We start from the raw sequence: 27,960 nt of genomic DNA on the forward strand, positions 1-27,960 counted from the left end.
TAACATTAGAGTATTAAAGTGGGCTACTTATTTTTGATGTATTTTATCGAGCGATTGGCCCCTAAAGGGTGCGAAATGCGTACGTGTATTTTTATTCTTCTTTTTACCCTTCCTTACTTTCTCAACTCCAATTTCCCCAATTTCCTTGCTTATCGCTCAAGCCAAGGCTGCGGAAAACCCTCCGGCTCATGTAAGTGAAGAACAAGAGTAATTATTCAAGAGTTTTGTCTTCTCATAAACTTCGTGTTACCTATTAAACATTACAAATTTACAAAATCTCAATTCTCGAGGACTTTTTGTTGTTGTTGTTGTTGTTGTTGTTGTTGTTGTTGCTGTTGTTGCAACCAAACTCTAATCATCTTCGTAGCCAATTATTTCTCTGAACAAGTCTTCACAAGGCACAGTGGCATTCAATCTTGCACATAACAAGAAAACACCACTCAATTTCCTGTGCAAGGAGTATGTTTCTTCCGGTGGTGGCGACAATCTTTCATTCAACATCAACCCGATGTTGCCTCGAACTCTATCGGTGATGGTTTGCTTTGTGAAATTAAATGGCTGGCCGTTGTTATCTATAGGGGAAAAGGCTTCACCCAAACACATGATTGAGTCAACGTGGGCTTTAATCATTGCTGGAGATTCCAACCCAGTGAGGTATCCCAAATCGAGTGAAATGCGTTCAATGGCCTCGGCGTCCTTCTTGACGGCAGCACGCAAGACTCTGACATAGTTGTCGATAAACTTGTCGTTAAAGTCACGAGCAGCACCAAAATCCAAAAGCTCAATTTTTTTGGTCTTTTCATTGTACAAGAAATTGGCCCAGTTGGGATCGGTCTGCATAAATTTGAATTTTTTGACTTCGAGTAAACATAATCTCATAATGTTTGTTGCAATCCAGTTTTTGGTTTCCTGGCCCCAGTTGCCCTTGACAATCTCGGTTCCTCTCATTCTCTCCATGGTCAAAACGTGTTCGCCGCATGCATTGTGGAAAACACGGGGAACAGTAAACGCATCGTCATCTTTCAAAAACTCCCTCATGCGAATAAGATTCTGGGCTTCTCTGATATAGTCGCACTCCCACTTTAATTCGACTCTGGCATTGGCAATGGTCTTGTCCAAGAACAATCCCGCTGGCAAGAGTGACGACGCCGTTAAAAGCATAAGCAAATTGTTCAAATCGGAATCAATCGAATTGGCAACACCTGGATATTGAACCTTGACCACCACGGGGGTCAAGTCCTCCGTCACGGCAGTGTGCACTTGGCCAATCGAAGCAGCTGCAATAGGTACATCGTCAAACGAGGTAAACAAGCGTTCACGCCAATTGTTGCCCAAGTGTTTAACCATGACTCTTTCCAATTGGCCCGGGGGCATGTAGTGGGCCGAATTTTGCACCCTCAATAAAATCTGTTGAATCTCCTTTGGCAAGATGTTTGAATCTTGAAAAGACATCATTTGACCAAGCTTCAAAGCAGCTCCTCTCATTTTTGAAAACTTCTTGGCCATTCTCTCGATATTCAGGGGCGATAAAAGAAGCGACTTCATCGACATTGCCGACGAGTTGCCCGAGGCATAGTTTTTCAACCCTTGGGTAGCGGCGTCGATACTCATACCCGCTGCCAAGGAGCCATAGTGGAAGATACGGGCCAACCTCGAGCTTGGAATGTCGCTCTGCATCATTTCGAATTCTCGGACTTTTGGCAAATTTACATTTTTTTCGGCATCCTTCGCTGTTGGTTGTGGAGGCACAGTGGGGTTTGCAGGGATTGAGTCCATAAGGTCCATTTGATCGCCAGGATAAAATGATTTAGTTGAATATGAACGAGCTTGTTGGCCAAATGCGCCATTGTGAGGCTTGGGAAATGATGATGATGACTGGGCATTTCTCGCCGACCACGACAAATTGTGGGCATCTTCCCACATGGGCTTGCTTTCGTCACATGCCTCGCGAATGGTTTTTACCAATATGTTGTTGATGAGAAAATGGTGCACATCTCGCTGTATTATCTTTGCAGAACCCTCTGCAATTGTGGCAAACGAACTGGCAATTACTGCTGCTTCAAACACTCTTTTACTTAGCGACATTGGAAACTGTTATGTCCAAAAAAAAAAAAGGCAAGAGTGCAATTGGAGGTTGACGAAAATTTGTTTTATCAGTCTATGAAATGTAGAAAATATATGTTCTTTTTTTCAATACAAAAAGCTGATCTTTTCAACAGTTGGTGAGAGTATGTCGAACTTGCCGGGGGTGTGGGTTTGTATTTATATGTGTCAACCAGGAATCATGTGGGAGTTTCCAACAGCCGGACAAGAAATCAAATTTTTTTTATATATACTTAGTTCCATTAACATATGCGAATGTTGCAATTTTTTGTTTTCTGGTACAACGTATCGCATCTCGTTTGAACCGTCACGACTCGTAACACACATAACACACCGCACACACCTCGCACACATACAGATACACACATGCTAAACGTATACGGAGCTAAGTCAAGAAGAGAAGAGACTAGTACCTGGAGAGGAGGGAGACGGACATGAAAGAGAAGAAGGAAGGAAAAAAAAACCAAAAAAATTGCTGCCGCGAGAAGCGTTTTCAGAGCAGAAAATTGCGACCCAATTTAAAAGTGCCCACGAGGATTAAATGGCAACTATAAACACCCTGAAAATTCTGGTGCCTTTCCCAATTCCATTGGCGCAGTTTTCTTCGCTTGCCTTTATCCTCCTGGTCAAACACATTATTTGTAGTTAGTGATAACGCACTCTCTTTGTTTTCTGGAAAGTTGCTGTGCATTGCGGGGCAGAGAAAGCAACTTTTTCCCGTTTTTTTTTTTTAAACTCGTCGTTTGACAGCGTTTGCTATCATCTTCAGACAATCTGGATCTCTCGACACAACTCTCTCGACTCAATTGGCCCGGCCGATGCAGAGTATAATTTTTTTTACTTTTGGCCAAAGTTAAAAGCGTAAAAGTATATGCGATGGTCGGTTTCGGAGTGTTTCGCCATCTTCTAGAACCACCATCGGACGGGAAAGGTGGGATTTTCGGAACAATTATCTGCCTGCTTGATCGCGAGAACAATGCCCAGACTGAGGCGTTCTTCTAATCGCGAACAATCGGCGCCTCCAAGACTCCCCCATCTTCAAAGGTGGGGAAAAGCAAGCGTCCCATGCACATCGGCACTAACGGTAGACGAACCATGCTGGCTGCGAAAGTGCGAGAGAGAGTGCGCGCGCGCCAACGGAAGTGTTTTGGGCAGCCACGATTCTCCTGGGCTTCCTCCGAGGTTACGCCCACTTGGTAGTAGTTGGCGACACTCGTCCCCCCTGAGGCTGAGACCAGGGCTCGTGCAGCGTGCTTGTCCGCGAATGATCAACCGGACTTCAGTAGCGTGTTGGTCATTGCAGAAGAGGAAAAAAAAAAAAAAAAAAGGGAGGCGAGGGTTCGGAATGCCGAGGCTTTGAATTTTGCGCTTTGCTTCAAGGAACCCCGAGAAGTGATGATGGTGATGGGATGTTGAACCAATGGGTTCACCCACGAGGTCCTTGAAACTTTCTGTTGCCCTCGCTCGATGTTTAGAATGCCATGTCCGTCATGGTCCCCATGTTACAGAAAAAACGTGAAGCTTGCGACGTTTTCTGTCAAGTTTATTGCCAAATTTACCAGTTTTTTTTTTTTTTACCCCAAAACGTTTGTTCAAATTGTAGAATTTTGCGGCAATCTCGATAACAAAGTCGTCTCTCTTTTTTTTTTGGGACGGGTGTGGGTGTAAAATCTACACTTTTGCAGACAAGCGCCACTTTCCTTGAAAAAGGACCCTAGTTTGCTCTCTTGGTAGCTATAATGGTACATTACCCAGGGGGAAGATGGGAGCTTGTAGAATCAAAGATGCAAAATTTGGCGCAGGCGGTGCACAAAAGCGGCTCTATGTGCCCACAAGAACATCTCCGGCGACGGTATACCGGAGTTATGTTGAGCGCTGCTCAAGACGAACGAAGGACACCAATCTTGTGCTCATCTACTTGCAAAAGAAAAGTGTGTTTACACCGGCCAAGAGTACGGTTGGGTCTCCAATTTATCTTTCGTGACAGTGCAATGTGGCTGAGTAGCTTGCGGTGGTCGTCTCAGGCCTTTTGACGAGATCGTGAGATCGTGAGATCTCGAGGTGTAATTTTCAGCTGACCTTGTTATGTTTACTTCAAGCAAGAGTAATAGCCTCGACGGAGCTGTGCATAGAGGTTGAGATGACAATAGACCCACACACACCCGATCACCCCTTGTTATCGTACCTGTGCCTGTACCTGTGCCTTCTCTCTTCTCTATTTCCACGGGTGTTATCTGTTGAGGGTTCCAACGCTGCTTATTTATAGAACAGAGGGAGAAAAAAAATTTCGAGGTAAACAACAACAACAACAACGTGAGGAACAATCGGACAACAATAGGGGCACGCAGAACAATTACCAGGAGGAGGACGAGCAGTTGGGCTTACAGCAATAGTGGCGGTACCCTCTCGCCGTGTTTCAAGTAAACAAGCAGACGAGTAGACGACAGTAAATGGGGTGGCCTAATTATAGAGAGTTTTAATCCAATTTTACGGGGCATAGCGCACCCACACTGTTATTAATATTATGTGTGTGTATGTGTGTTTGCTTCAAGAGAAAGATAACAGGAAAATTACGAGTATTATTCTCAACACCCACCGTCCAACACTCAACGCTCAACACACCAAATAAACATATATAATCTTGTGTCGAGGAGCTAGAAAGGAGAGTCCCCTCAAAAGCCATTCAAATACCGAATCAGAATACACTTTTTTTTTTCTTCATTTGCCTCACACAGCCCTGTCGATTCAATCAAGTCGCTCCTTGAATTTTTCTCTTTATCTAACCGACTTTCATTACAAGCATACCCGAATTACTCGTCTTTATTGCTGAACACACAGACACAGACACAGACACAACACACCCACATTCATTCATTTCGAGTCAATTCAACCAACAAAGCAAACAAGAGCAAAAAAATTAGAGCAAAACACAGATTCAATTGGAGTTACCCGCAATTCATTTCAAGGAAAAACGACTCTTGCATAAACCAGCTTAGCCCGTCCCTATTCTACGTCGATACCAAATCTTGTATTTTTCCATCATGTCCACAAGTGCAAGGCAATCAATGAGAAGCTCGGTTTTCTCCGGTAGATCACCAGTGGTGACTTCTTCGCCAAGATTCGACCAACTGCAACAACTGAGCTTCAATCCTTATGAAGCTGCTCGCGAACGTCAAGAGATGTTTCAAAAAACGCCTGCTTCGCCTCGGATTGTCATAGATAACGACCCAATTGTCCCCGAGTACGCCGAAGTCAATGTCCATAATAGCAAAAAATGCAACTACAGCATGAAAATCGTTGTTGTTGGCGATGGTGCCGTGGGCAAATCGTGCTTGCTTATAAGTTACTCCCTGAACCAGTTCCCTGAAATCTACGTGCCTACCATTTTCGAAAACTACGTACGAACCGTGATGTCGCCGCTGGGCAAGACCATCGAATTGGCATTATGGGATACCGCGGGACAAGAAGAGTACGATAGGTTGAGACCGTTGAGTTACCCCGACGTGGACTTGCTCCTCATCTGCTTTGCATTGGATAATGTCACCAGTTTGCTGAATGTCAAGGAGTTGTGGTTCCCTGAAGTTAACCACTATTGCCCCGGAATACCAATCATCTTGGTGGGGACCAAATCGGACTTGCCGAGCGATATCCCCGAGGAGATACCATTGAAGATCGCCACTGATATAGGTGCTATCGCGTATTTGAAATGTTCAGCTAAAACGATGCACAATATCAGAACCGTGTTCAATTACGCATTGAACCATTTCCAAAAAAAGATGGAATTGCAAGAGCAGATTGAAAAGAGTAATAATGGCGGTATGAAGCGAATAAGTAAAAGATTCGGCTCTAGCGGCAATCATGACCATTTGAGAACAAGCAGTAACACCTCGAACACTAGAAGAGGCCATTTGAAAAATACAAGTTATGACTCGACTTTGCTATTGGATCAACCATTAACGGAGGACTTGTATGAGAAAAACCCCTATGGCAACTTCGGACGAAATAGCGGTGAAATTTATAAAAACACCGAGTTGGACTTCATCAAGGAGAAGGAGAAACGGGAGAAGAAGAAGAAGAGCAAGCGATGCGTCATTTTATAGCATTGTTTTTTTTTTTTTTTTTTTCTTTTTGGTTCAAGTTTTGATGGTTCGATGAATTTTTACTTGGTTTTTTGTTTGGTTTTTTATTTGGTTTTTGCTTCTTCTGCATTTGAATATACGGTTTTTGTTAGTTGTTAAAAGGCACGTACAGTGTAGAATGAAACCATGTATGGATTGCAGGGTTTGAAAAGGGGAGACTGTTCACTGCCTGAGATTTGCAGCCATTGAACTGGAACTGAAATTATATCCTTTGTCGTGTCGCAATTCACCTTCTCGTCCTCTCTCGCGACACTTGATTTTAATTAGGGGCAGAAATGAAAATTGAAGCAAAGGCTTTAAATATTTTTCTCTGTGATCTCAGACCAAACGTATACAAACCATTGCACGATTTCATTTTCACTTTCAATTTCAGCTTCAATTTTAGTTTGATTTTGACAGAGTACTTTACTGGCTTTTGCTTACCCAGGTTGAAAATAGAAATAACAAAAAAACCATATAGACGCTATATCCTGTACACTTTTTCAGCTAGGACTGAGGATCCACAAACACTGGCCATTACCCGTGATCTTGACTTTTATTTTGCGCCATGCACCAGGATCAACGCGAATCAACGTCACAGTTGAAATATTTGCAGCCTCAAACCAAGCCAGAGCAGGAGGCAGGTATCAAAGCAACAGCAACAGCAACATCGGTTGAGCCTTCATCCCAGATAGAAGACCATTCAGGAGACGCAGGCAACAAAGAAGATGACCACTACAAGAAAAGGCTATCTCCATTACGCTACAAACTAAGATCGCTACTATTGCCACTAGTGCGGATGGAAACAGATATACTTTACACCCTTCAGTCCAACTTGCGCAACCCCATATTTGATTTTTACTTTGCGTGGACTGCAAATTTGGCCAGCCACACTTTTTACGTGTTGATGTTGCCGCCGCCGATATGGTTTGGCGCTAGCAGTTTAGCTAGAGACTTGATCTACGTGTTGGGGTTAGGGATATATTGCACTGGTTTTTTAAAGGATTATTTCTGTTTGCCTAGACCGCGGTCTCCTCCGTTGCACCGCATCACGATGTCGAGTTATACTGCGCAGGAGTACGGGTTCCCTTCGTCTCACGCGGCGAACGCGACTGCCGTCACCTTGGTTGTCCTTCATGCCGTGAAACAGAACAAGGATTCGTTTGAACCGGTGACTTATTACAGCTTGATTTCAGGTTTGGGGCTCTATTACGTTTCGTTGATTTTCGGAAGGCTATATTGCGGAATGCATGGGTTCTTGGATATCATTGTTGGTTCCGTGGTTGGTTTGGTTTTGTTTTTGTTGAGGACGTATTGGGGTAAGATGTGGGATGAGTTTTTGTTCAGCAAGGGGTCGTTGTTGGGCGGCTTGATGATTGTTGGCGGGTTTATTTCGCTTATTCACTTCCATTCCGAGCCAGTTGACGATTGCCCTTGTTTTGATGACTCGGTGGCGTTTATCGGAGTGCTTATCGGTTTGGATTTGAGTCATTTGATTTGTTATCAAACCCAATATCTACTTAGCGATACCAACCTCAGTGATTACTATCTTGTTCCGTTTGATAGTGGCAAAGGCGTATTGAGCATCGTCACCCGGTTCATTGTTGGTGTTTTCTTGGTTGTCATATGGAAGAGTATATCCAAGCCGGTGATATTCACCATTTTACCACCAGTCTACAAATTTATTGGAGTTTATTTACCTCGAAGGAACTTCATTTCCACAGCCCATACGACCCAGTCAACTAGAAACATTAGAAGCACATCGATCTCCAACGATAACACCACCCAGATTGGAGATTTAAACAATTTGATAAAGGGAGTTACCGACCGGCAAAAAATCGACAATTACGGACCCAGCTCAGATATCGACATTTACGAGATCATGGAGTACAACAAGAGACACGAGCACGGGATAATCGACCCTGAGAAACTCACTTTCAAATCCGGCGTTTTCAAGTATAGATACGACGTTGAGATCGTGGGAAGATTGATTGTGTATGCTGGGGTTGCAATCACGGCAATATGGGGGTTTGCATTTATTTCAGCTCTTCTCAATGTATAGAGAGATAGGTTTTCACACTTAATACGATAGAACATGTCTACTCTACTTCCGTGGAGTATGGAATCAAGAATGAAATCAAGGGGTGAAGAGAAGGGGGGACGAGCACGAGGCGACGGGGGAGAAAGCCAGAGCAAATCGAGGGTGAACACAGTCCCTTTTGGTAGTTCCAACTTATTCTTGACCATTTCTAGGGAAGAGAGTGCTATGTGTGGAAAACCCTTTGGCTTTGCTTCTAGCTCTACCTTTTTTTTTGTCCTTGGGCAATGTTAATTGTTAAAAGTTTAACCTTGACTTCCAACTTGGATATCATCTGATGTCGGACCGATTAGTGGGTGGATGAATTGATTGCATATTATACGTATGGCATAGCCGTTCATTTTTCACTCCAAAAATTTTTTCCTTGCTGCCAGATACATCATCCACCTACCTATCCGAGTCCCTATTGGAAACCCCTACGACTCAACCATTCTTCTTTCATACCTCCACCTAGTTTGAAGAAACAAAAAAGAAAACCCCCGTGAAGCTCTCTCAAAGGAATGAGAGAAAGGTCAGACGGCATCCCATCTTCATTCAACACGGAGAAAGGGTTCTTTATTTTTCGCTCTTTCGCTCTTTCGCTGTCTTACTTTCTTTCGCTTTGGTAGTTTTAAAATTTCGACTATCAATCTCCAAAAAGTCAAGTTTTGTTCAACAAACTAGCCATACCAGTACATATCCCTATTCATTGCAACCAGGTTTCACGCCCTACTTCCCTCCAACTTCTTGAAGAAACTGCAAATAGTTCAGCATCGGGATAGTCCGCCACCTTAACCACCAAAACACTTTTTATCCACCAGTGACCAACTACTTTTTCTTTTTTCCTTCTTCCCTCCTCCTGCCCCCCCTTCTCCAACCTCATTTTTCATTCGTTACAATTTCATGAAATATTAAGGCATCAAATTTTGATACATATACATATATTGCCTGACAATTCTCACAGTTTTCAACAAAAACACATCTTTTGAACTATTCCCCTTTTCAGTTTTCTCATTTCTTTTCAGGAGCTTGTTGGGGCTTTCCACCACCCTTGTTGTGAGCTTACATCATGAACGATAATTTCTCTGATTCCAATCAAAATCAGCCTTTATTCTTCAATAACTCCACATCAGCTCAGCATCAGACCCCAGCAAATCCAGCCAACAACAACAACAACAACAACAACGGTAATAATAACAACAATAACAACGGAAGCCGAAATGAGAGCGGCACTGCGATTGCAGCGATCAGTAACACCCGAACTCCTACAACAAGCAATTCCATCAACGGACATGAGGGACAAAGTAATACGCAGATGAATCCCAGTCGCAATAATAATGCAAACCTATCAGCTAGTCTTCCTCGACTGTCACACAATACATCGACAAACTCTCCAAACAGCCTCAATCACCATGCATCGTCAATTGGCGACCAGCATACTATCAATGAGGTGTATCTGCTCATTGTGCAACTACAACAGCAAAATTCTACAAATAACCAGATGTTGATGAAGATGAATTACATGTCGGAATTGTTGGAGCAGATTCACCAGAACCTACGTGATCTAAACCACCAAGTGATGTTTGCCATTCAGAATAGTGCTAATGGCAGTGGAAATGGCGGTGCAGCAGGAGCAAACATGATCCATGCTATGGGGGGTGAACTAGGCAACCAATTCAAAACATTTGAAATCTTTTCTAAGCATTTGAACAAACTCAATAAGGAAATGCAGGAAATAGCCAATGGCCGGAGCTCCAACTTGCACGGGTTGAAAAATCAAGGACAAAATAGCAACCAGTCACTGCCGCAGCCACAACCGCAACCACAATCGCAACAGCAACAGCAGCAGCAGCAGCAGCCACCACCACCTCCCCCACTGCTGCTGCTGCTGCAGCATCAAAATGGACACCCACCACTTCAGTCTCAACACCATCATTTGACTGGTTCCTCAAGTAATGCTCAACAGGGAGTTCACAGCTCGCACTCAAACCAACCCCAGGGCCACAATAGTGGTTCGTTTGAAGATGAGGTTGATCTCTCCAGGAAAAACATGGTGTTGAGGTCCCCTGCAACGGGATCCAACACCACTTCACCGTATGTTTTTGAACTTGGATCGTTCCCGTCGCGGACCAACTTGAATGGCAACATGATGTATGACAAATCACCAATGGCGCAAACACAAGTGCCCGCTTCTCTACAGCAGTCGAAAAGGGGCAAGCAAAACAAAAGCTCGATGGCGTCGCCAGCAACCACCCAGGCGACTTCAACTCAGCAACTGTCTTCAACGCAGCGATTACCACTTTTGCAGCAGCCAATTCAAGCTTCACAAAATAGCAGCTCGTATCCAAATTCTTACATGCTACCCATGCCTCCCTTGTTGTCTGAAGACAAGGGCAACATGAATGACCCTTCGTCCCAATTTATGCTGAATGGTAACATGATGACTTCAGCGTTGAGGCAGCATCAATCTTCGCACACGAGAACTTTACAGGCGCCCGCCTCTTCCTCAACTTTTTCATTCGACGACAATGACATTGACCAAAGCATAGATGAGTTGGAGCAGCAAACCGGTTCAAGTCCCAGCTCTCACAATGCATCGAACTCATCGCACGTGCAAAGCGACGGCAAAGTTTACAATCCCAAGAGAAGGAAAACAAGTCAGGAGGGATTGAAACCCCCTGCGCATGCAACTGACGCGCCGCAATACAAGCTCGAAAGAAGTTTAAAGGCCCTAGAAGACATTTGGAAAGAATACGCGTACGGCCTCAACGATAAGCCGCCTTTGAAGACACTCGAAACCAAATACGGAACCAAGTGGAGAAACGAAACCGAATCACGAACTTTTCTCCGGAGGAAGAAGATCTACGAGGCCATTGAAATTGGGAAAAGCAAAGGGTATAGCGAAGATGAAGTGATTCACGAATTGGAGACGTATCGAAGTTACGATCGAAATGGGACCATCAAGAAGAAACCACTACTGTGGCTTAGTGCCAACATGCCTGAAAAATTCAATAATCCAGCTACAGATTGAAAAATTGTCTACCTGCGGAATTCTTGTCATCAACAATTTTCTTTCTTTCTTTTCTTTCTATTCAATTTTTTTTTTCTTTTTAGTTGTAAGCTTTTGCATTAATACAAACCATTTTTGATTCCCGGGGAAAGAAAACGAAGGCCAAAGAGATGTAGCTAGGGAGATGGAGCTGAAAGTGAAGCTCAAAGGGTTATCCTTGGTTCATATAGCTCGCATCTTCGCAGCCAATTGAATTCCACTCGATGTAGCTTACCATACAAAAACCTTTTGGTCTTTATCTAACTCGCCTGATTCCTCAATTTGTTACGTGGGGGAGTTAATTAATTTTTTTTTTTTTTTAATTTTTTTATTTTTGGTGATGCAGATGAGATTTTACCAGATGCGATGGGGATGGATTAGGAACACGGCGACTCTTGGACATTCCCTATCAATAACACGCAGAAGTTGCATATACCCCTACGTCAACCGGATTGCAATCAAAGGACTTAGAATGACGCCGGCGCCAGTAAAGGGCGACAAGAAAAGAAGTCTAGCTTCAGTTTCAGAGTTGGGTGCAGAGCCAGCAGCAGCAGCAGCACCAGAACAAGCGTTAAAGAAGCACAGGGCCCAACTGAAAAAGATCAAGACTAGGAAATACAAAGCCAAGAGAGCCGATGCTACAAGTCCCGCTGGAGTATTAGAGCACGAAATTAAAAGTCTATGCCAGGAGCAAGGAATCGCACTCGAAGAAATTGAAAATGACATCAAGGGAGTACTAAATGATTCTGTTGTGGAACAGAAGTACCATCGAATAGTCACCGACGTCAAGATCTTGCAGTTTTTATCTAATGGAGACTCACTTGCCATCATTGAAGCTCCAAAAGGCTCAGGAAAGCAACTAGTCGTTGTGCCATATGGTATACCGGGAGACATCACCACCATCAAGGTATTCCGGACTCACCCATTTTACGCTGAGGCCGATCTCATTTCGGTGCAAACGGGGTCGAACTTGCGCGATGACGCGTTGATCAATTGCAGATATTTCGGCAAGTGTTCCGGATGTCAATTCCAAAACATTGCATATCAAGACCAACTCGAAATCAAACGCAATACGATACAAAACGCCTATAAGCACTTTGCTCCCGAGTTGATGGCAGAAGGCGCCATTCCGCAAATAAGCGAGACTCAAGCTTCACCCATTGCATACCACTACCGCACAAAACTCACGCCGCATTTCAATATCCCCACCAAGAAAACGGGCGCTGATCTAGCACACAGGCCGAACTTTGGATTCGGAGCCAAGGGAAGACCCGAGTGGCGTCAGAGCGATTTCGGGCCCGTTGGAAGCATATTGGATATCGAAGAATGCAGCATTGGCACCGATATCGTTAATGTCGGCTTGAAGAATGAACGACACAAGTTGGAGACGAGCTATCGCGAGTATAAGCGGGGCGCTACCATCTTGTTGCGGGAAGATAGCAAGATCAAGACGAGTGATTTCGAACTTGGCGAAGGGTCACGCGATGAAGCCGGCGCAGTTAGCACGATTGAAGTCACGGGTGTCAAGGACCACGACCAAGGCGAACAGTTTGATGTGGTCAAGACTTGCGTGACTCAACCGCGTCAGATTGTCCAGGAGATAATTGGCAACTACCGCTTTGAATTCTCCGCGGGGGAATTTTTCCAAAACAACAATGCAATCTTACCGCTCGTTACCGCTTACGTGAAACAAAACTTGCCTTCATCATCCCAGCCAAATTACTTGGTTGATGCCTATTGTGGATCGGGGTTATTTTCCATCATGTGCAGCGAGAGCGTCACTAGCGTCATTGGGGTCGAAGTCAGCGCCGACTCGGTGAAATTTGCGCAGCGCAACGCCGAGTTGAACCAAGTGCCCAATGCCAAGTTTATCGTTGGTAAAGCCGAAGAGATATTCAAGGACATCGTGACGCCATCAGAACAAACGCTGGTGATTTTGGACCCACCGAGAAAGGGGTGCGATGATGTGTTTTTGAACCAGTTGTCGGAGTATCAGCCTGCGCGGATAGTTTACATTTCTTGCAATGTGCATAGCCAGGCTCGTGATATTGAGTGGTTTTTAAAACACACTGCGAATGGAGCAAAATATCTTGTTGTTAGCGTCAAGGGGTTTGATTTCTTTCCGCAGACTCATCATGTTGAATCTGTTGCTATATTGAGTAAGGTGGAGGAGGCATAGATGATAAATACTGAAAATTGCCACGACACAGGTGTCATAATATCTTCACAATATCCTATTTAGTAGTCTCAATTGCACATCTGTTGCCGTGGCGTAAGATATAGGGGTTCACTACGCTGCTGCACCAGTACAAGCTCTTTTCTATATATCTACGTCAAGGTCATACATATAGACATGACCATTAGAGGTTTTACTATACAATGTAGATACTTTTCCTCTGTCGCGCTAACGACTGTACGGTGCTATCTTATTGAAGGCTGTGGCTGGTGTTAGCCCCTCAAGCTTGCAAGGATAGTTGCAAAATACTGAGCATGGCTGCAAAAAAAAACTTCTCGCTACCAAGTAACAGATTCTCGCTAGAGGTCTTTAACCCTATATCACGTGATACGTTTTTTTCTCTGTCCGCTTCTCGCTATTCTTTTCTGTATAGTGAGCTTAGTCGCGACACTCAACCCTCCCACTTGGCTGTAAAAAAAATCAATTTTCAACTTTGAAGCTTGTTGAGCTACGGACAAGCACACAACCTACATAGAGACAACGTCAAGATGGAAAACGATAAAGGCCAATTAGTATGTTTCAACACTTGAACTGGAAGTGATACACAAGGAGGATGCGATACAAGTTTGGAGTGATCCATTTTTTTACTTCGAAAAGGAAAGAGGAAATCATGGAAAATCTGTGGAAAATTTATGATCAACATTATCATGATTGTTGGGTATTAGCCTGAACAACTCACACGGTCTCACTAGATTGAATCCAGGGGATACATCATACGCTATATTCAAGCTGGAAATAAGTGTCACTATCATGCGATTTAAATATTTATTCATATGTTGTGTTCAAGCCTCGTGTTGTGGACTCGGACAAGTCATGGACGTCCTCCGCGAAGAATAAGCTTGGATAAAAACTATGGAGCTTTATTGCCTCAGGTTCACAAAGTGTTTTTCCTTTATTCCCAACATGTTTTTCCATTAAAGCAACATATTCCATAGTTGAAGATTACGAAGTCAGGTCGAGACGGAAATAAACAACCAGAAGATTTATTGATTTCTCCCCGTCCAGAATCACGCATCACATGAATGTGTACTTCCCACTGGAAAATACAACTTTAGTACTAACCTTTTTTTTTTTGTAGGTGGAATTATACGTCCCAAGAAAATGTTCTGCTACCAACAGAATCATCAAAGCTAAAGACCACGCTTCAGTTCAAATCTCAATCGCCAGAGTTGACGAAGATGGAAGAGCCATTGCTGGTGACAACGTCGTTTACGCCTTGAGCGGTTACGTTAGAGGTAGAGGTGAAGCTGACGATTCATTGAACAGATTGGCTCAACAAGACGGTTTGTTGAAGAATGTCTGGTCATACTCTCGTTAAGAGCATACTTTTCTTCCTGATTCAGGTGCTGGTGTTTTTTGTTGTTGCTGTGTGTAGATTAATGACATAATTTTGAAAGAGACAGTGTTGCTGAGTTTTGTAGCTGTTGGTTGAAGCCTCTCTTGTAAGATTTAGCTGCGTGTGTGGGTGTGCGTGTCAGATCCAAGTAACCAAACAATGCCATCACGTGATTTGGAAAGAGTGCCCGAAACACGGTGCCAAAGTGCATACTGTTCGAGGTCCAGTTTCTAGACTCTTTAACGCTTTGCCTCTTAAGTATAGTATTCCATCTCATCGATCGTTTTTGAACAATTGGATGTGGCGAAGGAAGTGGGTCCAGTGATAGATGCCCGTTTATCAGTTTCTTACACGTGTAGAAGCTGGTGCCATATTCGACGTATTATATTGTTTCAGAAGTCAAAGAAAGGAGGACTTTAATAAGAAAGTAAGATAAAACACAACAAAAACAACAACAGCTCCTGCGTCCTGCTGGTGTCAAGTTGTGGTGGAGACGAGGAGGAAAAGTGTACCCCGAGTGAATTTGAACTCGAGAGGTACCTCTACAGGTACATGTACATGTACATCAACACGCTTTAAAATTCCCACCACATTAGCACCGCAGCTCGCAAACGTTATCATACAGCTGGCTAATATATATGTATATCGTATCATCGTCTTACTCATACTCATACTCCAAACATGCATCTTTAGCCACTTATGGTTTGTTAATTTTAAAGTGTTCCAAACAAGTAAAAAAAAGAATTGGTAAAAATTCCAACAAATATTTCGAGGAAATAATTAGAGGGTAAAATGTAAATAAGAGTGAGTTTTGGTTTATACATAAGGAGATACATCTATTTATGCTGAAAAAAGGGGACCCCCGTTGCCTAGCAGCCTCCCCCTCCTCTTCCCCCTTCGGCATTGCCAAACAAAACACCCAGGCACCACCCTATTAGAAAATTATGAATTGCTTAATTTCATAATAATCAACGTTTGGAATTTTGCATATCACTTCTCTTAATACTGCTGCACCCATCAATACCCACCTTTGTCTTTACTTTGACTTTTGACTTTGATTTCGACTTTGATTTCGACTTTGATTTCGACTTTTATTTTGGACTTTTGTTTGGATTTCCACTTTCAATTGTTCGTTGAACCATCCTAAGGTCAATTCCTTTACCCACACCCACACCTACCTCCTTCCTCCCCCGTGCAGGAGCGAACAATTGGTGCCTGCTGGTGTGACTGGTAACTATGGTGGACGCAATCTTTACTTTATTGTATAATCCGAGCTACCTTGCAGGGGCACTTGTGCTAGCCGTTCAATTGAGGAAGATTCTCGAGTTGTCAGGAGTTGAAGCTGAGATTGGAGTGTTGATAGACCAGTCACAATTTACAACTCTGCAGTTGCAGCTTGTATCGAGGTACTATGGAAAATTGATTGATGTGTCGCCGATTCGCTCCACGCTAATACTCAAGTTGACCCAGGATTTGCAGAGACCAGATTTGGATAAAACATTCACCAAGATTGAACTATGGTCGTTGGTACAATACGACAAGATTTTATATATGGACGCTGACACGCTCCCTTTGCTTCCGGAACCATGGCAGGAGAAGGACAAGGACGTTGTTCCTACGGTTGCCCATCTTTTGAATTTGGAGTTCAAGTCCAACAAAATTTTGGCTGCACCCGACAGTGGATTTCCCGATGTGTTCAATTCAGGTGTCTTTGTGTTGCAACCCAACATTGAAGTTTACCATGACTTGAAATCGCTTGTGAGAAGGTCAATTGAAGATTCTAGTATATCTTTTGATGGAGCAGACCAGGGTTTGCTCAATCAATACTTTAACCGGCAGCCAGATTGGGTCTCTGAGTTGCTCGGTGAAGAGAGCAAGGACGTGGACGATTTTCTGGGAAGCAATAATTGGATCAAGCTTCCCTTCTTGTACAACGTGACCCCATCTGTCGCTTACGAGTATCTACCTGCATTCAAACATTTCCGCGGCGTCAATCCTGGTCCTGAATGGGAGGAGCTCCAGCCAGAGCAACCAGGCCCTGATCAATACCGGCAACCTGAGTTGGACACACTCAGCCGATACCGCGCAACTGCATTGACTTATATAAAGGGCCAATCGCAAATAAAAGTTGTGCATTTCATTGGGCCCTACAAGCCGTGGACATGTATGCCCACTGGCGAGGGCATGCATGGGGACTGGTGGAGAGCTTGGGTGCAAGAGTTTGGGGAACGCTCAGTCTCAGACGTGGTGGCGAACAAAGAAGAAGTGAATGAACAAGGCGAGCCAGTGTTTATAGAAGAGCATCAACAGATTAGGGAGGAGCCGCAAGCGCCGGCAATAGTAGTTGAACCGTCACCATCTGACCCATTTGCATTGCTGGATCCTTCTCGTTACCAGGTTTTTAAAAATAACATAAAGCCGAGCGTTGACGCCATGTGGGATCCAGCAAGAGAACCGCCTCCAAAGCACGACGAGCCTTCCGATACATCTTTTTCAGAAGACTTTGGCCGTACGAGTTTTGCTTTATCGACAATTGAAGAACGGGCAGAAGAACAAGAGCAGGGATTTCACGGACGGGGAGGACCAGAGCAATTTCAACCACCACCAGAAGAAGAACAATTTATTTACCAGCCCGAGGCGCAACAAATCGTTGACGTTATTGAAAATGTTGAAGATGCTGAATATGGGGAAACCGAGGCATACGCCGGAGACGCCGAAAACCAACCTTTCGAGGCACCACCGCCGGCACCGGCGCCGGCACCAGCATCTGCACCAGCATCTGCACCAGCTCCAGTATTCGTAATGCCGCGCGAACTTCCAGAGTTGTATGGTCACCGCTTTGTTGAGCCCGAAAGAGTCTTTGACGAAAGCTCGGATTATTTTCCAAACCATATTTTGCAAGATCTAGAGAAGATCGACATTGAGCGAAACGACAATCCAATGGTGCCCGATGCACAGGAGGACCCGCAAGCTGTATCACACTATGCTGCCGATGTCGAGAGTTTCAACCAAGAGGAAGAGGTTTTGGAAAAAGAGGCGGTGATTGACGAGAATGAATTCCAGGAGGCGATTGATACGGACAATGAGGATGTAGACGAAGAGCAACAACAACAACAAACCGAGGCCAGCACCGAGCAATTTGAGATTGTGGACCAAGCTCCAAAACTTTTCCCCTGGGAGTTCAGAGGAAACCAAAAGCCAGAACGAAAATTCAATTAGGAGGCATTATAGATGCATTACATTAGTTGGACCTAACAAAAGCATTGAGTCGTTTTGTTTGTTTCAAACTCAGCCCTCGTAGAAACTGATGATGACAAGGGACCATCTCTAACCTTCTGATCTCTGACGAGTGCCTATCCCTCGTAACCCCCTAAGTCGTGCAACTCACTCAAATTGTGTTTTTTTACTTTTCCATCAAATTTTCAAGCCCATCAAATTTTTTTCTTTCCTCCCTCTCTCAGTCTACTCTGGCTCTCTAATTTTCACATCGCCCTGCCGTAAAACTTTTCCTCCATCTTTTGGTTGATTTTTTTGTTTTTCAACTTCTTTACAGAGTAGAGATTTCATCATGGCATCTGAAGGAATTACTGAGATTGACTCCGGCTTGATCGAGTCAAACTACGACCATGTTGTCTACAAGTTCGATGACTTGAACTTGAAGCCTAACATTGTTCGAGGCATCTTTGGTTACGGTTACGAAACACCATCGACCATTCAACAAAGAGCTATTTTGCCCATCACCGAGGGTAGAGATGTTTTGGCGCAGGCTCAGTCCGGTACTGGTAAAACCGCTACGTTCACCATTTCCGCCTTGCAAAGAATTGATGAGAACGAGAAGGCCACGCAAGCTTTGATCTTGGCTCCCACCAGAGAGTTGGCTTTGCAGATTAAAAACGTCATCACTTCGATTGGGTTGTACTTGAAAGTGACAGTGCACGCGTCGATTGGTGGTACTTCCATGAGCGACGATATCGAGGCTTTCAAATCGGGCGTCCAGATTGTCGTTGGTACCCCAGGTAGAGTCTTTGACATGATTGAAAGAAGATACTTTAAAACCGAAAAAGTCAAGATGTTCATCTTGGATGAGGCCGATGAAATGTTGTCCTCTGGATTCAAAGAGCAAATCTACAACATTTTCAGATTGTTGCCTGAAACCACTCAAGTGGTCTTGTTGTCTGCTACCATGCCCCAGGATGTCTTGGAAGTCACCACCAAATTCATGAACAACCCGGTGAGAATCTTGGTCAAGAAGGATGAATTGACCTTGGAAGGTATCAAGCAGTTCTACATCAACGTTGACCTTGAAGAGTACAAGTTCGACTGTTTGGTTGATTTGTACGACTCCATCTCCGTGACACAAGCCGTCATCTTCTGCAACACCAGATCAAAGGTTGAGTTTTTGACCAACAAGTTGAGAGAAGAGAAGTTCACTGTTTCCGCCATCCACGCCGACTTGCCCCAAGTTGAAAGAGACACAATCATGAAAGAATTCAGATCTGGATCTTCAAGAATCTTGATCTCGACCGACTTGTTGGCCAGAGGTATCGATGTCCAACAAGTCTCCTTGGTTATCAACTACGACTTGCCAGCCAACAAGGAAAACTACATCCACAGAATTGGTAGAGGTGGTCGTTTCGGTAGGAAAGGTGTTGCCATCAACTTTGTCACCGACAAGGATGTTGGCGTCATGAGAGAAATTGAGAGATTCTACTCTACTCAAATCTCCGAAATGCCTGCTGACATTGGTTCACTTTTCGCTTAATCATTTTGCAATACTAGCTAGTCTCTTTTTTTTTTTTTTTGGAAGTTCGTACATATATAGCGATACTGAACAGGAGAAACTTATGTAAAAAAAATGAAAAAATAAATAGTCAAATAAAATATAGCAACCCGGTAGACCTTTGGTAGGAGTTTGTTTGTTGATTTGTTTGTTAGTTTGGTTCACGGAGAAGAACTCTCTTGATATCGCCAAAGCAACTACACTTTCTGGCGCCGGTTGGCAAGTCTTGAAGTTGTTCAAACTTTTGTTGATTCCGCGCGGCGTTTCGGTCATACTGCCAAAAAAAATCACAACGCACGCCAGGGGTGGAACACCAACTTGCAAGCGAGTTGACTATAGGTCTCTCAAGTTGAGGTGATATCCCAAACCCTTCCTCCCTCCTTGATATCTTTCCGGTTTCCCTACCCCACACATATGAGCACAGCGCCATTTAATAATAACATCCCGGGCTCATTTCCAGGTACCGAGCTGCCGTCGTATCCTCCTGGGCCCAGTGCAAACTCTGCGCAGTTGGCCAGCCAAGTCACGGAACACAAGCTCGAGAGCAAATTCATCTCGAATCAAGCTGTCTACCGCAAAACCAAAGACCAACATGACATCCTCCGACAGTTGGAAGCTGTATGCTATTTGCTCATTTTTTACCAGTTTGTTCGATTTTGCTACTGCGCATGCATCATACCGACGCTATGCCACATTGTACAAGTTGCGCTCGTGAATTACAACCTCGCCATTTCCACGGATGGAGAGACTTTCTTACAGATATTGTTTGAAGATGAAGATGCCGAGTCGCGAATAGACTCGTTGCGGCTGAAACTACCGCGGTTCCTCCATAGCTTGTACGTCAAGACGATATTTGTCTTGTTGTACCATACGCTATTCGTTTGCACTTGGATGGTGTCGTTGGTGAATGAGGAGAAAGTGGCGGAACTCAGCACGGGCACATGGTGGTTTGTCTCGTTTATAGGAGAAGAAGTGCCGCGGATATCGCCGCACGAGTCGTTTGCGACGAAAATTGTCAAGTTGGGATTGCCGCAGTTGCTCGTGCTAGACTTGATTATTCTTTTCATCCAGCTTGTACTGTTCCAGTGCATCTTTTGGCAGAGCGCCACCTTTAGTGGGAGAAGTGCTAATGAGAAGGAGGTTTACTTGATCAGGGGCAAGAATGTCGGAGTTGGGATCGCTGGCGATGCCAGTGTAGAGGATTATGGGCACGGTGTCATTTTGGCTTTGAAGGTGCGACTATATGAAACGTTGAAGTTTGAACTGTTTTTCCAATCGGAAGGCTCTACACAAATCTAGATAATAACAAGTACCCTATCTGTTTTGGTTTCTTTTCTAGATCGTGAGAATATTTGGAGCTTTCTGGAGATTACAACTGGGATATTCCTTTTGGCTGGATAGATGTGAGGGAGTTCAGAGCGTCTACGCCAGAGTATGCTCATGCCGGGCGAGATCATGAGCTTGTAACAAACTTGGCGAGAACTTAGCGAGAAAATCGAAGTAAGCCATGCGACGCTTGGTTTCTCGTGATTGTATGTTCAAGTGGTTTGGGCTCCCTCGCCCGAGTTGCGCCAGTACTTCTTCTTCTCACGCGTACTCGCTAAACGCGTCTTTCCGGTAATAGAAAAAAAATATATACAGTCGAAATTTCCATCATGTCCCTCTACCTTCTAGCGTATTTCCCATTCAATCGAACTCACACACAAATGACAACCGAAGCAGTCAAGAGGCAAAAACTCGAAGCGACAGAGAGCTTAAAAGTGTTCTTGCGATCAGACAAGGGTAAAGTACCCACCAAGGGCTCGGCGTTGGCGGCAGGCTACGATTTATATTCGTCTGAGGACGCCGTGATACCAGCTCAAGGCCAGGGGTTGGTCAGCACGGATATTTCGATTATTGTCCCCGTTGGAACCTATGGCCGCGTTGCGCCACGCTCGGGATTGGCTGTCAAGCATGGCATTTCGACTGGCGCAGGGGTCATTGATGCTGATTACAGAGGCGAGGTCAAGATTGTGTTGTTTAATCACTCGACGCGGGATTTTGAGATTAAAACTGGGGACAGAATTGCACAGTTGGTGTTGGAGAGGATTGTAAATGCTGAGATTGAAACCATCAGCGAGGCAGAATTGACGAGCACCGACCGTGGTGCTGGTGGCTTTGGCTCAACTGGTAAGAATTGAGTATATCTTTAAAACTAGACCTTTTGCGATAACTAAATGTAAATTTTTCTTTCTTTTTTGAACAAACTGTATCCTAAATCTATAAACATGGAGACTGGTTTCTAACCTGGTGAATTATCCACCAGCTTTCTTTCTTTCTTTCTGTATTTCTTTCTTTCTTTTGTTTTTTGTTTTTTGTTTTTATCATTCTCTTACTCAGTTCTTCTGACTTGCTTTAGCTGTGTCCTCATCCTTGAGTGTGCTCGAGCGGTAACTTGATTCTGGATCTTCTTTTGCTTTGTTGTGCACCTCTTGTTTGACATCGTCATCGGTGTTGTTGATGCTATTTTCTAGTTCCTTCTCCTCGGGGTCTTTTTCATAGCTCACTCCATCCCTAGCGGTATCTTCATATTCATCCAATTGGATGTCGTCCTTGACCTTGTTAACAGTATCCTTTTCTCGCTCGTTTTCTTCGTCAATCAACTCCTCCTGCTCCTTCAAAATGTCCAATTTCAATTTTGAGTCATCCGACAATTCCAACTTGGCCACATTGTAAACTTCATCCGGAATCGAGGACAAGACGGCCAACAACGCATCGTAGTATGTTTCTGCATCCTTGTTTTGGTCGCCATAAGTGTAAACGCTACTCAAAATCAAGAGCGTAGATGGAATTTTCTGTCTCAATCTCAAGTCCAACCAAGTCTCTAAGTCGTCTCTCATCCTAGCTGGCGAAACGTCACTGGTTCTGATACCTCTTTGAGAGCAAGCAATCTGCAATTCGGGAATACTCAAGGAGTTGACGCCTTCATAATCGATGGCCTTGTCGTCCTTGATGATGTTCAAGAGTCTGTGTCTGATTTGGTATCTCAAAATCGAATCGGTTCCAAATGGCCTCAAGGACATGTACTTGCACATGGCCACCAACTGGTGACGGCTCAAATTGTCCAAAACTTGATCATTTTTAAAGAGTCTAGCAACCTTGATCAATTGCTCTCTAGTTGGGTTTTTCCCCATGGAGATTGCCCGGAAAAACTGGACAAATGCCTCTCTTTCTTCGTCGGTGATCTTCTTTGACAATTTCAATCCAGACTGCTCCATGGTTTTCTTTATATACTCACTAGCGGCGTTTCTGGTCTTTTTCAACTTAGCCTTTTTCTTTTGACGGTCCTGTTTGGATTCGTAAGTTGAAGGAAGCAAGTTGGGGAACAATTTCAAAGCAACTGGGAGTAGCAACTCGGCAAAGGGGATGAGGACAAACATGGCAAATGGAACCAATCTCGCCAAGTCAACCACAGTTCTTTGCAACTGGTTTGACTCTCTTCTGCTCAACCCGTACCCTGCCATTAACTTGACCAATAACTTGGTCGAAACTTTGATCTCGTAACCCAACAATTTCGTTCCTGTCCAGTAGTGCACTGCCTCGTGCTTGATTTTCTCCCACAAAGTCTTCTTTGGCTTTGGGTCCTTTGGGTCCACCTCATTCACGAGCGCCGTCGTGGGCGAATTCTCCAATTTTTCAACCGCGGTCTCCTCTATCTTCTCATCGCGAGCTTCTTTTACTTCGGGATCTGTTGCTTCGGCCTGGCTTTTCTCGCTGACACCAGCTTTGCTGGACTGAAGTCTCAACATTTGAAGACTCGCATTTTCATACACCGGCTTATACAACCTTGGATGTATCTGCGGCGACAACGGGTATCTAAACTCTCCAGCTCTCCTCAGACGTGAAAAATTCCGGACTATGAGCCGCTGGACAAACAGGTTGCATCCGTGCAATTCACTTTTCATAATCTGCGTCGACCTCATTTCCGTTTTTTTTTTTCCTTATCCGGCGCTCTAGCTGTACGTCCTATCTATCTATAAATATAAATATCTTATAAGGAGAGTCGCTGTAGATTTTCACGGTGAAATTGCGTTATGATGGGACTGAGCTTCAAAATCGACACGGGGTGGGTGGCGGTGATGGAGGTAACATGAAGCGTAAATTGCGTGAAAAAAAAAACTGAGCTGTGTCAACGAGGAGGAAGAAGAAGGAGGAAGAAGAGGCCGGAGATAAAATACAAGGCAAAAAAATTAGTAATGAAGCAATCACCATTCGAAAGAACACACCAGGCGGGACAGGGAGGGAACAAACCCTTACCTGTCATGTAGATATTGCCTCTGTTTTATTTATAGGAATCTAGGTAGGAGGAAGCGCCGTTGTTCCTGTCAAGTTGCTAGCCTTCCTGCTCCAACAGACCCAAGGTTTTTTGCTCCTTGGAATCTCCGTTGACACCAACTATTAATACTTTTTCAATTGCCGAGTGGGCGTCTTCGTCTTCACCGTCGAAAAAAAAGAACAAGTTCTGCACATTTTGGAATTTGACGTATTTGAGCTTGATTTCTATCCATTTCTCGGAAACAGCTTCTGCGGCAACGTCGATTGATTCGGCAAGGGGGGCCTTTGAATCGGCGGACGCGTCCTCGAATGACAATGGATGCTGCAAGTTTGGCCATGCTTTCACAATGTTGGGTGGCTGGATCTCGTTCAAATCCTCCTCGTCTATAGCCAAATTCTCCTTCTTTAAGGATCTGTTCACCTTGATCAAAACCGAGTAGACCTTGCTAATGTTCAAAAACGGCACTGAAAACATCATTTGCGAGTCGGAATCCGATACCACTGTGCTAGTCGTGCCGGAGCCAGTGCCGGAGCCAGTGCCGGAGCTACTCAACTTGAATATGTCATGCACTTTGGAGCCTTCGTAAACTGCTTTTGCATTCAACGCCTCAAACGAGCCAAAGTCGATGGAGGAGTTGAGTATGTCAAATCCTGGTGGTATTAGCTCACGGATGCCCGAGTAAGCGCTTGATAAGGTCGAGGACGACAGTCCGGACGCTTTGCCATTTCCCTTTCTCGACTCTCCAGCAGCCCGCTGGTTGAATTTCTGAAGCTCCTGCATCACCTGTTCAACATTGGCGCCTCGTACCCTTGCTGCTTCCTTCCCATCCTCGAAAAAGATGAAAGTGGGTACTGCAGTCACCGTGTATTTGCTCGCCAACTCTCTCTGAGTGTCCAAGTCCACCTTAACAATCTCCACGCTCGTGAAAATATCGTAGGCACGGTCAATCACCGGCTTCACAGCTTGACAAGGCCCACACCATGACGCAGTAAAATTTGCCACTACAACCTTGTTGTTGTTCAAATAATGGTCAAAGTCAGCTGGGGATTTCGTGAATTGAACTGGCATCTGTGAATGAAGTCGGGTACTACTTGGCCGTTGTGGTATTGGCTTTTCAAAGGGAGTTTACTTCCTTTTTTTTTTGTACACGATTTTGTGGAGCACCATGTGGTAAAATCTGTTGAAATAGCCACCCTTTACCATCTCCTTTTACCATAGCCGCCACCATAATTACTACCACCACCACTTCCTTCACGTTGCAAAAAACAGCCGTCACAAACTGAGCTCTGATATGTCGAACCAAAGTAGACTGTCGGGGTCTGCTGGTAAGCAACAATCACCTCTTGCTCAGCTACGACTTTCAAACATTGAGTCAGAGCAAACCCTACCGAAGGAGACTAGGAGAAAGCAAGACGTGAAGTCTCAAGCGGTGCCGAAACCAATTCAGGTGAAAAACTCAGTCAAAAGGGGCAATTCATACTACGACAGAGAGGTGCAAACAGCCCGGGATAACATATCTTCAACGGCTGCGTCTAGTGCCACAGCTGTTTCTGCAGGTGGTGCTACAGATCATGCACCGGAACAGTTGTCGAAGGAAGACGTGAAACGAGCAGCTGAGCTATCCTCGCTATTCGTAGACACGCGGAATCTTCTCCAGGCCGACTGCAACGTGTTGAGCCCCACCCCAAGAGCCGAAAAGGAAGCCAAGTCCGGTCCTAAGTCTAATTCGCCTACCATAACGAGAAACACAATTATCAGGGCTGAAAAAGTCAAGACAATGTTGGGATTGAAATATCTTTTCATCCAGCGGATCTACGATTGGGAAGATGAGAATGGCGATACAAATAAACACCCGGGGGTAGAGGGAGTCTACAACCCGTTGCAAATCTTGAGAAACAGAAAGATTCGGGCCAAGTATGGCGAATACCCCAAGCCGTTCCATTCCAAAACAATACCCTTGGCGTGTAATGTGTTTAGCAGGCACAACATCCCGGAGAAGCACCACAGAAAGGAATGGAGAATGTTGTGGGCTATTGAATTGAACGAGTTTGTTAGTGACCCTAGATGGAGGGTCAACCATTGGCACGAGCTCAAGGACCCGAAAGGCAATTTGTGGTTCCCCAGGAAGGAGGAAGAAGAAAGTCAGGATGTTAAAAGACACAGACACAGGTTCAGGCATAGGTTGCATGACCGCTTGTTTGAACTGTCTGACGAGGAAAGATCTCGAAGCGAGGAAAAGCAGCAGCTGCACCATCACCATCACAAACACCATCAATCCCGCAGCCAGGACCAACTGCAGTCACGTGGACGCAGACAAAGACACCTGGAGGCATCTAATGACCGTCTAACAGGGTCAGATACTGATGTACACCTATTGAAGTTTTCACGATCCAAGTCACCCACGAAGCGTGGCTTGCGATCAAGAGTCAAGAAGTTTTACCAGGGAGATTCTTCGTCATCTTCCAACATTTTAAACCTGTTTCGGGACGCTGATGCTGCTGACAAAAATGAGAGCTCGATGAATTTGGGCTTGCCAAACCCCACCATTGACAATCTGGACCACAGCGGCGAAGAGGAGCAGCGACCTGCTAGTAGTGGTGGGGGGGTAGGACAAGTGACTCCACCGACAATCTTGGTTGACACATCCAACGCTGACGCAAACCACTATAATATCCAAGATGTCCAGTTCCAATCATCTCGTCGTAATCTCAGGGAAAATGACTCCGATGCCGAGGCGTTGGACCACTCAGATGGACAAGATGAGGACATCCACAAACTGGATTCCAAAAGCAACGAAGACGAAGAGTTGGCCAAGCTATTCACATTTTTAAACTATTTCCACCAATGTTGCGAAAATCGCACTGGTTATTTATTAAACTTGTACCCTGCGTATTTGCAGTTGCTTCAAGGCCGTGTGGATAAGATTACAGGTAATTCAATCTACGAACTATTGCAGCAGATGACCAGTGTGCTTGACGACAATTTGCCAGCTTACGACGACCTTTACCAGGGATTCTTGGAAGAAACCAAGTCGATCTTGCACATGGCGAATGAAAACTACTCAATCAAAATCGATACACTTTTAAGCACCAGTGATCGATCCATTTCCGAGTTGAACGCCTCCTTGCCGTTGGAATTGAGAAAAACAGGTGAACGGTTGGAGATTTTGGAAGCTTCATTATTTAACAAGACCATCAAAACGGAACTCATTCATGAAGCTACGAATTATAAGGTTTTTTATTTCTTGCTTGAGAATTTAATCGTGATTTTATTGAAATTGGTTTGGATTTTCGTAAACATTTACAAGTTTTTTGCATTCTTTGTTCGAATTGGCTGGAAAATGATCAGTGTGTTTATATTTGAATAGATTGATATAGTTTTCTTTTGGGAGGGGACTGAATGCCATTGAAAAAAAAATTGGGCTTTTCTTTTCGAGATTAAAATTGGTTCCAAAATGGGCTATGACACACCACATCTATTGATGCATCGTTATTTCATCATCTCCTCCACTAGCAAGGTAAAGGCGGCGTGTCGAATTTTGCAATTTTCTCCGTCAACTCATTAAACATCTCAAAAACAGCATCGAAATCCTGCTCTTCGTTCGACTGTGGGCCAGCGTGAGCAACTTTCAAAGTCTGCAAAATCCACGTCTCTTTCAAACTTCGCAGTATCGACAACATATCTTGACATAGTTTGATAATTTGCACAGCGTCGTTTTCAATAGTGAGCGATTCGACGGCTAGGAGTTCTTTTGGCTTGGAGTCGTTTTTCAACACTTCGAACATGTCTTGAAATTTAACTAGTAGTTGTTCTACTATCGAGTCTATTTTCTGCAAGAGGGTTATTGACTTGGGTTGCATTGCGAGTGGATGTAGATGTAGATGTTGGTGTAGATGTTGCCGGGTGAGTTGTTGTTCCAGGCGAGTTTCGGTCTCTATTGCGCGCG

The 27,960-nt window shown here is 44.4% G+C and overlaps 14 protein-coding genes across 14 annotated transcripts; 10 read left to right on the forward strand and 4 right to left on the reverse strand. All coding sequences in view use genetic code 12, as the record gives it.

Moving 5' to 3' along the window:
* Positions 1-351: 351 nt before the first annotated feature.
* LODBEIA_P29930 (uncharacterized protein) lies at positions 352-2,085 on the reverse strand (the record flags this gene model as incomplete). Its single annotated transcript, XM_066973053.1, has 1 exon — positions 352-2,085. The coding sequence occupies one exon, from the start codon at positions 2,083-2,085 to the stop codon at positions 352-354; it is 1,734 nt and encodes a 577-aa protein (XP_066829931.1).
* Positions 2,086-5,168: 3,083 nt separating this feature from the next.
* On the forward strand, positions 5,169-6,203 carry LODBEIA_P29940 (uncharacterized protein; the record flags this gene model as incomplete). The annotated part of the gene is made up of 1 exon (XM_066973054.1): positions 5,169-6,203. The coding sequence occupies one exon, from the start codon at positions 5,169-5,171 to the stop codon at positions 6,201-6,203; it is 1,035 nt and encodes a 344-aa protein (XP_066829932.1).
* A 586-nt stretch (positions 6,204-6,789) lies between these two features.
* Positions 6,790-8,283, forward strand: LODBEIA_P29950 (uncharacterized protein; the record flags this gene model as incomplete). The annotated part of the gene is made up of 1 exon (XM_066973055.1): positions 6,790-8,283. The coding sequence occupies one exon, from the start codon at positions 6,790-6,792 to the stop codon at positions 8,281-8,283; it is 1,494 nt and encodes a 497-aa protein (XP_066829933.1).
* Positions 8,284-9,367: 1,084 nt separating this feature from the next.
* On the forward strand, positions 9,368-11,329 carry LODBEIA_P29960 (uncharacterized protein; the record flags this gene model as incomplete). The annotated part of the gene is made up of 1 exon (XM_066973056.1): positions 9,368-11,329. The coding sequence occupies one exon, from the start codon at positions 9,368-9,370 to the stop codon at positions 11,327-11,329; it is 1,962 nt and encodes a 653-aa protein (XP_066829934.1).
* A 490-nt stretch (positions 11,330-11,819) lies between these two features.
* LODBEIA_P29970 (uncharacterized protein) lies at positions 11,820-13,526 on the forward strand (the record flags this gene model as incomplete). Its single annotated transcript, XM_066973057.1, has 1 exon — positions 11,820-13,526. The coding sequence occupies one exon, from the start codon at positions 11,820-11,822 to the stop codon at positions 13,524-13,526; it is 1,707 nt and encodes a 568-aa protein (XP_066829935.1).
* Positions 13,527-14,071: 545 nt separating this feature from the next.
* LODBEIA_P29980 (40S ribosomal protein eS21) lies at positions 14,072-14,901 on the forward strand (the record flags this gene model as incomplete). Its single annotated transcript, XM_066973058.1, has 2 exons — positions 14,072-14,095; positions 14,662-14,901. 2 exons carry the CDS (start codon positions 14,072-14,074, stop codon positions 14,899-14,901), a joined length of 264 nt encoding a protein of 87 aa, XP_066829936.1.
* A 1,254-nt stretch (positions 14,902-16,155) lies between these two features.
* LODBEIA_P29990 (uncharacterized protein) lies at positions 16,156-18,138 on the forward strand (the record flags this gene model as incomplete). The annotated part of the gene is made up of 1 exon (XM_066973059.1): positions 16,156-18,138. The coding sequence occupies one exon, from the start codon at positions 16,156-16,158 to the stop codon at positions 18,136-18,138; it is 1,983 nt and encodes a 660-aa protein (XP_066829937.1).
* Positions 18,139-18,487: 349 nt separating this feature from the next.
* Positions 18,488-19,681, forward strand: LODBEIA_P30000 (uncharacterized protein; the record flags this gene model as incomplete). The annotated part of the gene is made up of 1 exon (XM_066973063.1): positions 18,488-19,681. One exon carries the CDS (start codon positions 18,488-18,490, stop codon positions 19,679-19,681), a length of 1,194 nt encoding a protein of 397 aa, XP_066829938.1.
* A 432-nt stretch (positions 19,682-20,113) lies between these two features.
* LODBEIA_P30010 (uncharacterized protein) lies at positions 20,114-20,998 on the forward strand (the record flags this gene model as incomplete). The annotated part of the gene is made up of 1 exon (XM_066973064.1): positions 20,114-20,998. The coding sequence occupies one exon, from the start codon at positions 20,114-20,116 to the stop codon at positions 20,996-20,998; it is 885 nt and encodes a 294-aa protein (XP_066829939.1).
* A 356-nt stretch (positions 20,999-21,354) lies between these two features.
* LODBEIA_P30020 (uncharacterized protein) lies at positions 21,355-21,879 on the forward strand (the record flags this gene model as incomplete). Its single annotated transcript, XM_066973065.1, has 1 exon — positions 21,355-21,879. One exon carries the CDS (start codon positions 21,355-21,357, stop codon positions 21,877-21,879), a length of 525 nt encoding a protein of 174 aa, XP_066829940.1.
* Positions 21,880-22,074: 195 nt separating this feature from the next.
* On the reverse strand, positions 22,075-23,661 carry LODBEIA_P30030 (uncharacterized protein; the record flags this gene model as incomplete). The annotated part of the gene is made up of 1 exon (XM_066973066.1): positions 22,075-23,661. The coding sequence occupies one exon, from the start codon at positions 23,659-23,661 to the stop codon at positions 22,075-22,077; it is 1,587 nt and encodes a 528-aa protein (XP_066829941.1).
* A 410-nt stretch (positions 23,662-24,071) lies between these two features.
* Positions 24,072-25,082, reverse strand: LODBEIA_P30040 (uncharacterized protein; the record flags this gene model as incomplete). The annotated part of the gene is made up of 1 exon (XM_066973067.1): positions 24,072-25,082. One exon carries the CDS (start codon positions 25,080-25,082, stop codon positions 24,072-24,074), a length of 1,011 nt encoding a protein of 336 aa, XP_066829942.1.
* Positions 25,083-25,305: 223 nt separating this feature from the next.
* LODBEIA_P30050 (uncharacterized protein) lies at positions 25,306-27,381 on the forward strand (the record flags this gene model as incomplete). Its single annotated transcript, XM_066973068.1, has 1 exon — positions 25,306-27,381. The coding sequence occupies one exon, from the start codon at positions 25,306-25,308 to the stop codon at positions 27,379-27,381; it is 2,076 nt and encodes a 691-aa protein (XP_066829943.1).
* Positions 27,382-27,523: 142 nt separating this feature from the next.
* Positions 27,524-27,874, reverse strand: LODBEIA_P30060 (uncharacterized protein; the record flags this gene model as incomplete). Its single annotated transcript, XM_066973069.1, has 1 exon — positions 27,524-27,874. The coding sequence occupies one exon, from the start codon at positions 27,872-27,874 to the stop codon at positions 27,524-27,526; it is 351 nt and encodes a 116-aa protein (XP_066829944.1).
* Positions 27,875-27,960: the final 86 nt, after the last annotated feature.

This window comes from Lodderomyces beijingensis, assembly GCF_963989305.1.
Source record: "Lodderomyces beijingensis strain CBS 14171 genome assembly, chromosome: 3".
In the NCBI taxonomy this organism is placed as follows: Eukaryota; Fungi; Ascomycota; class Pichiomycetes; order Serinales; family Debaryomycetaceae; genus Lodderomyces; species Lodderomyces beijingensis.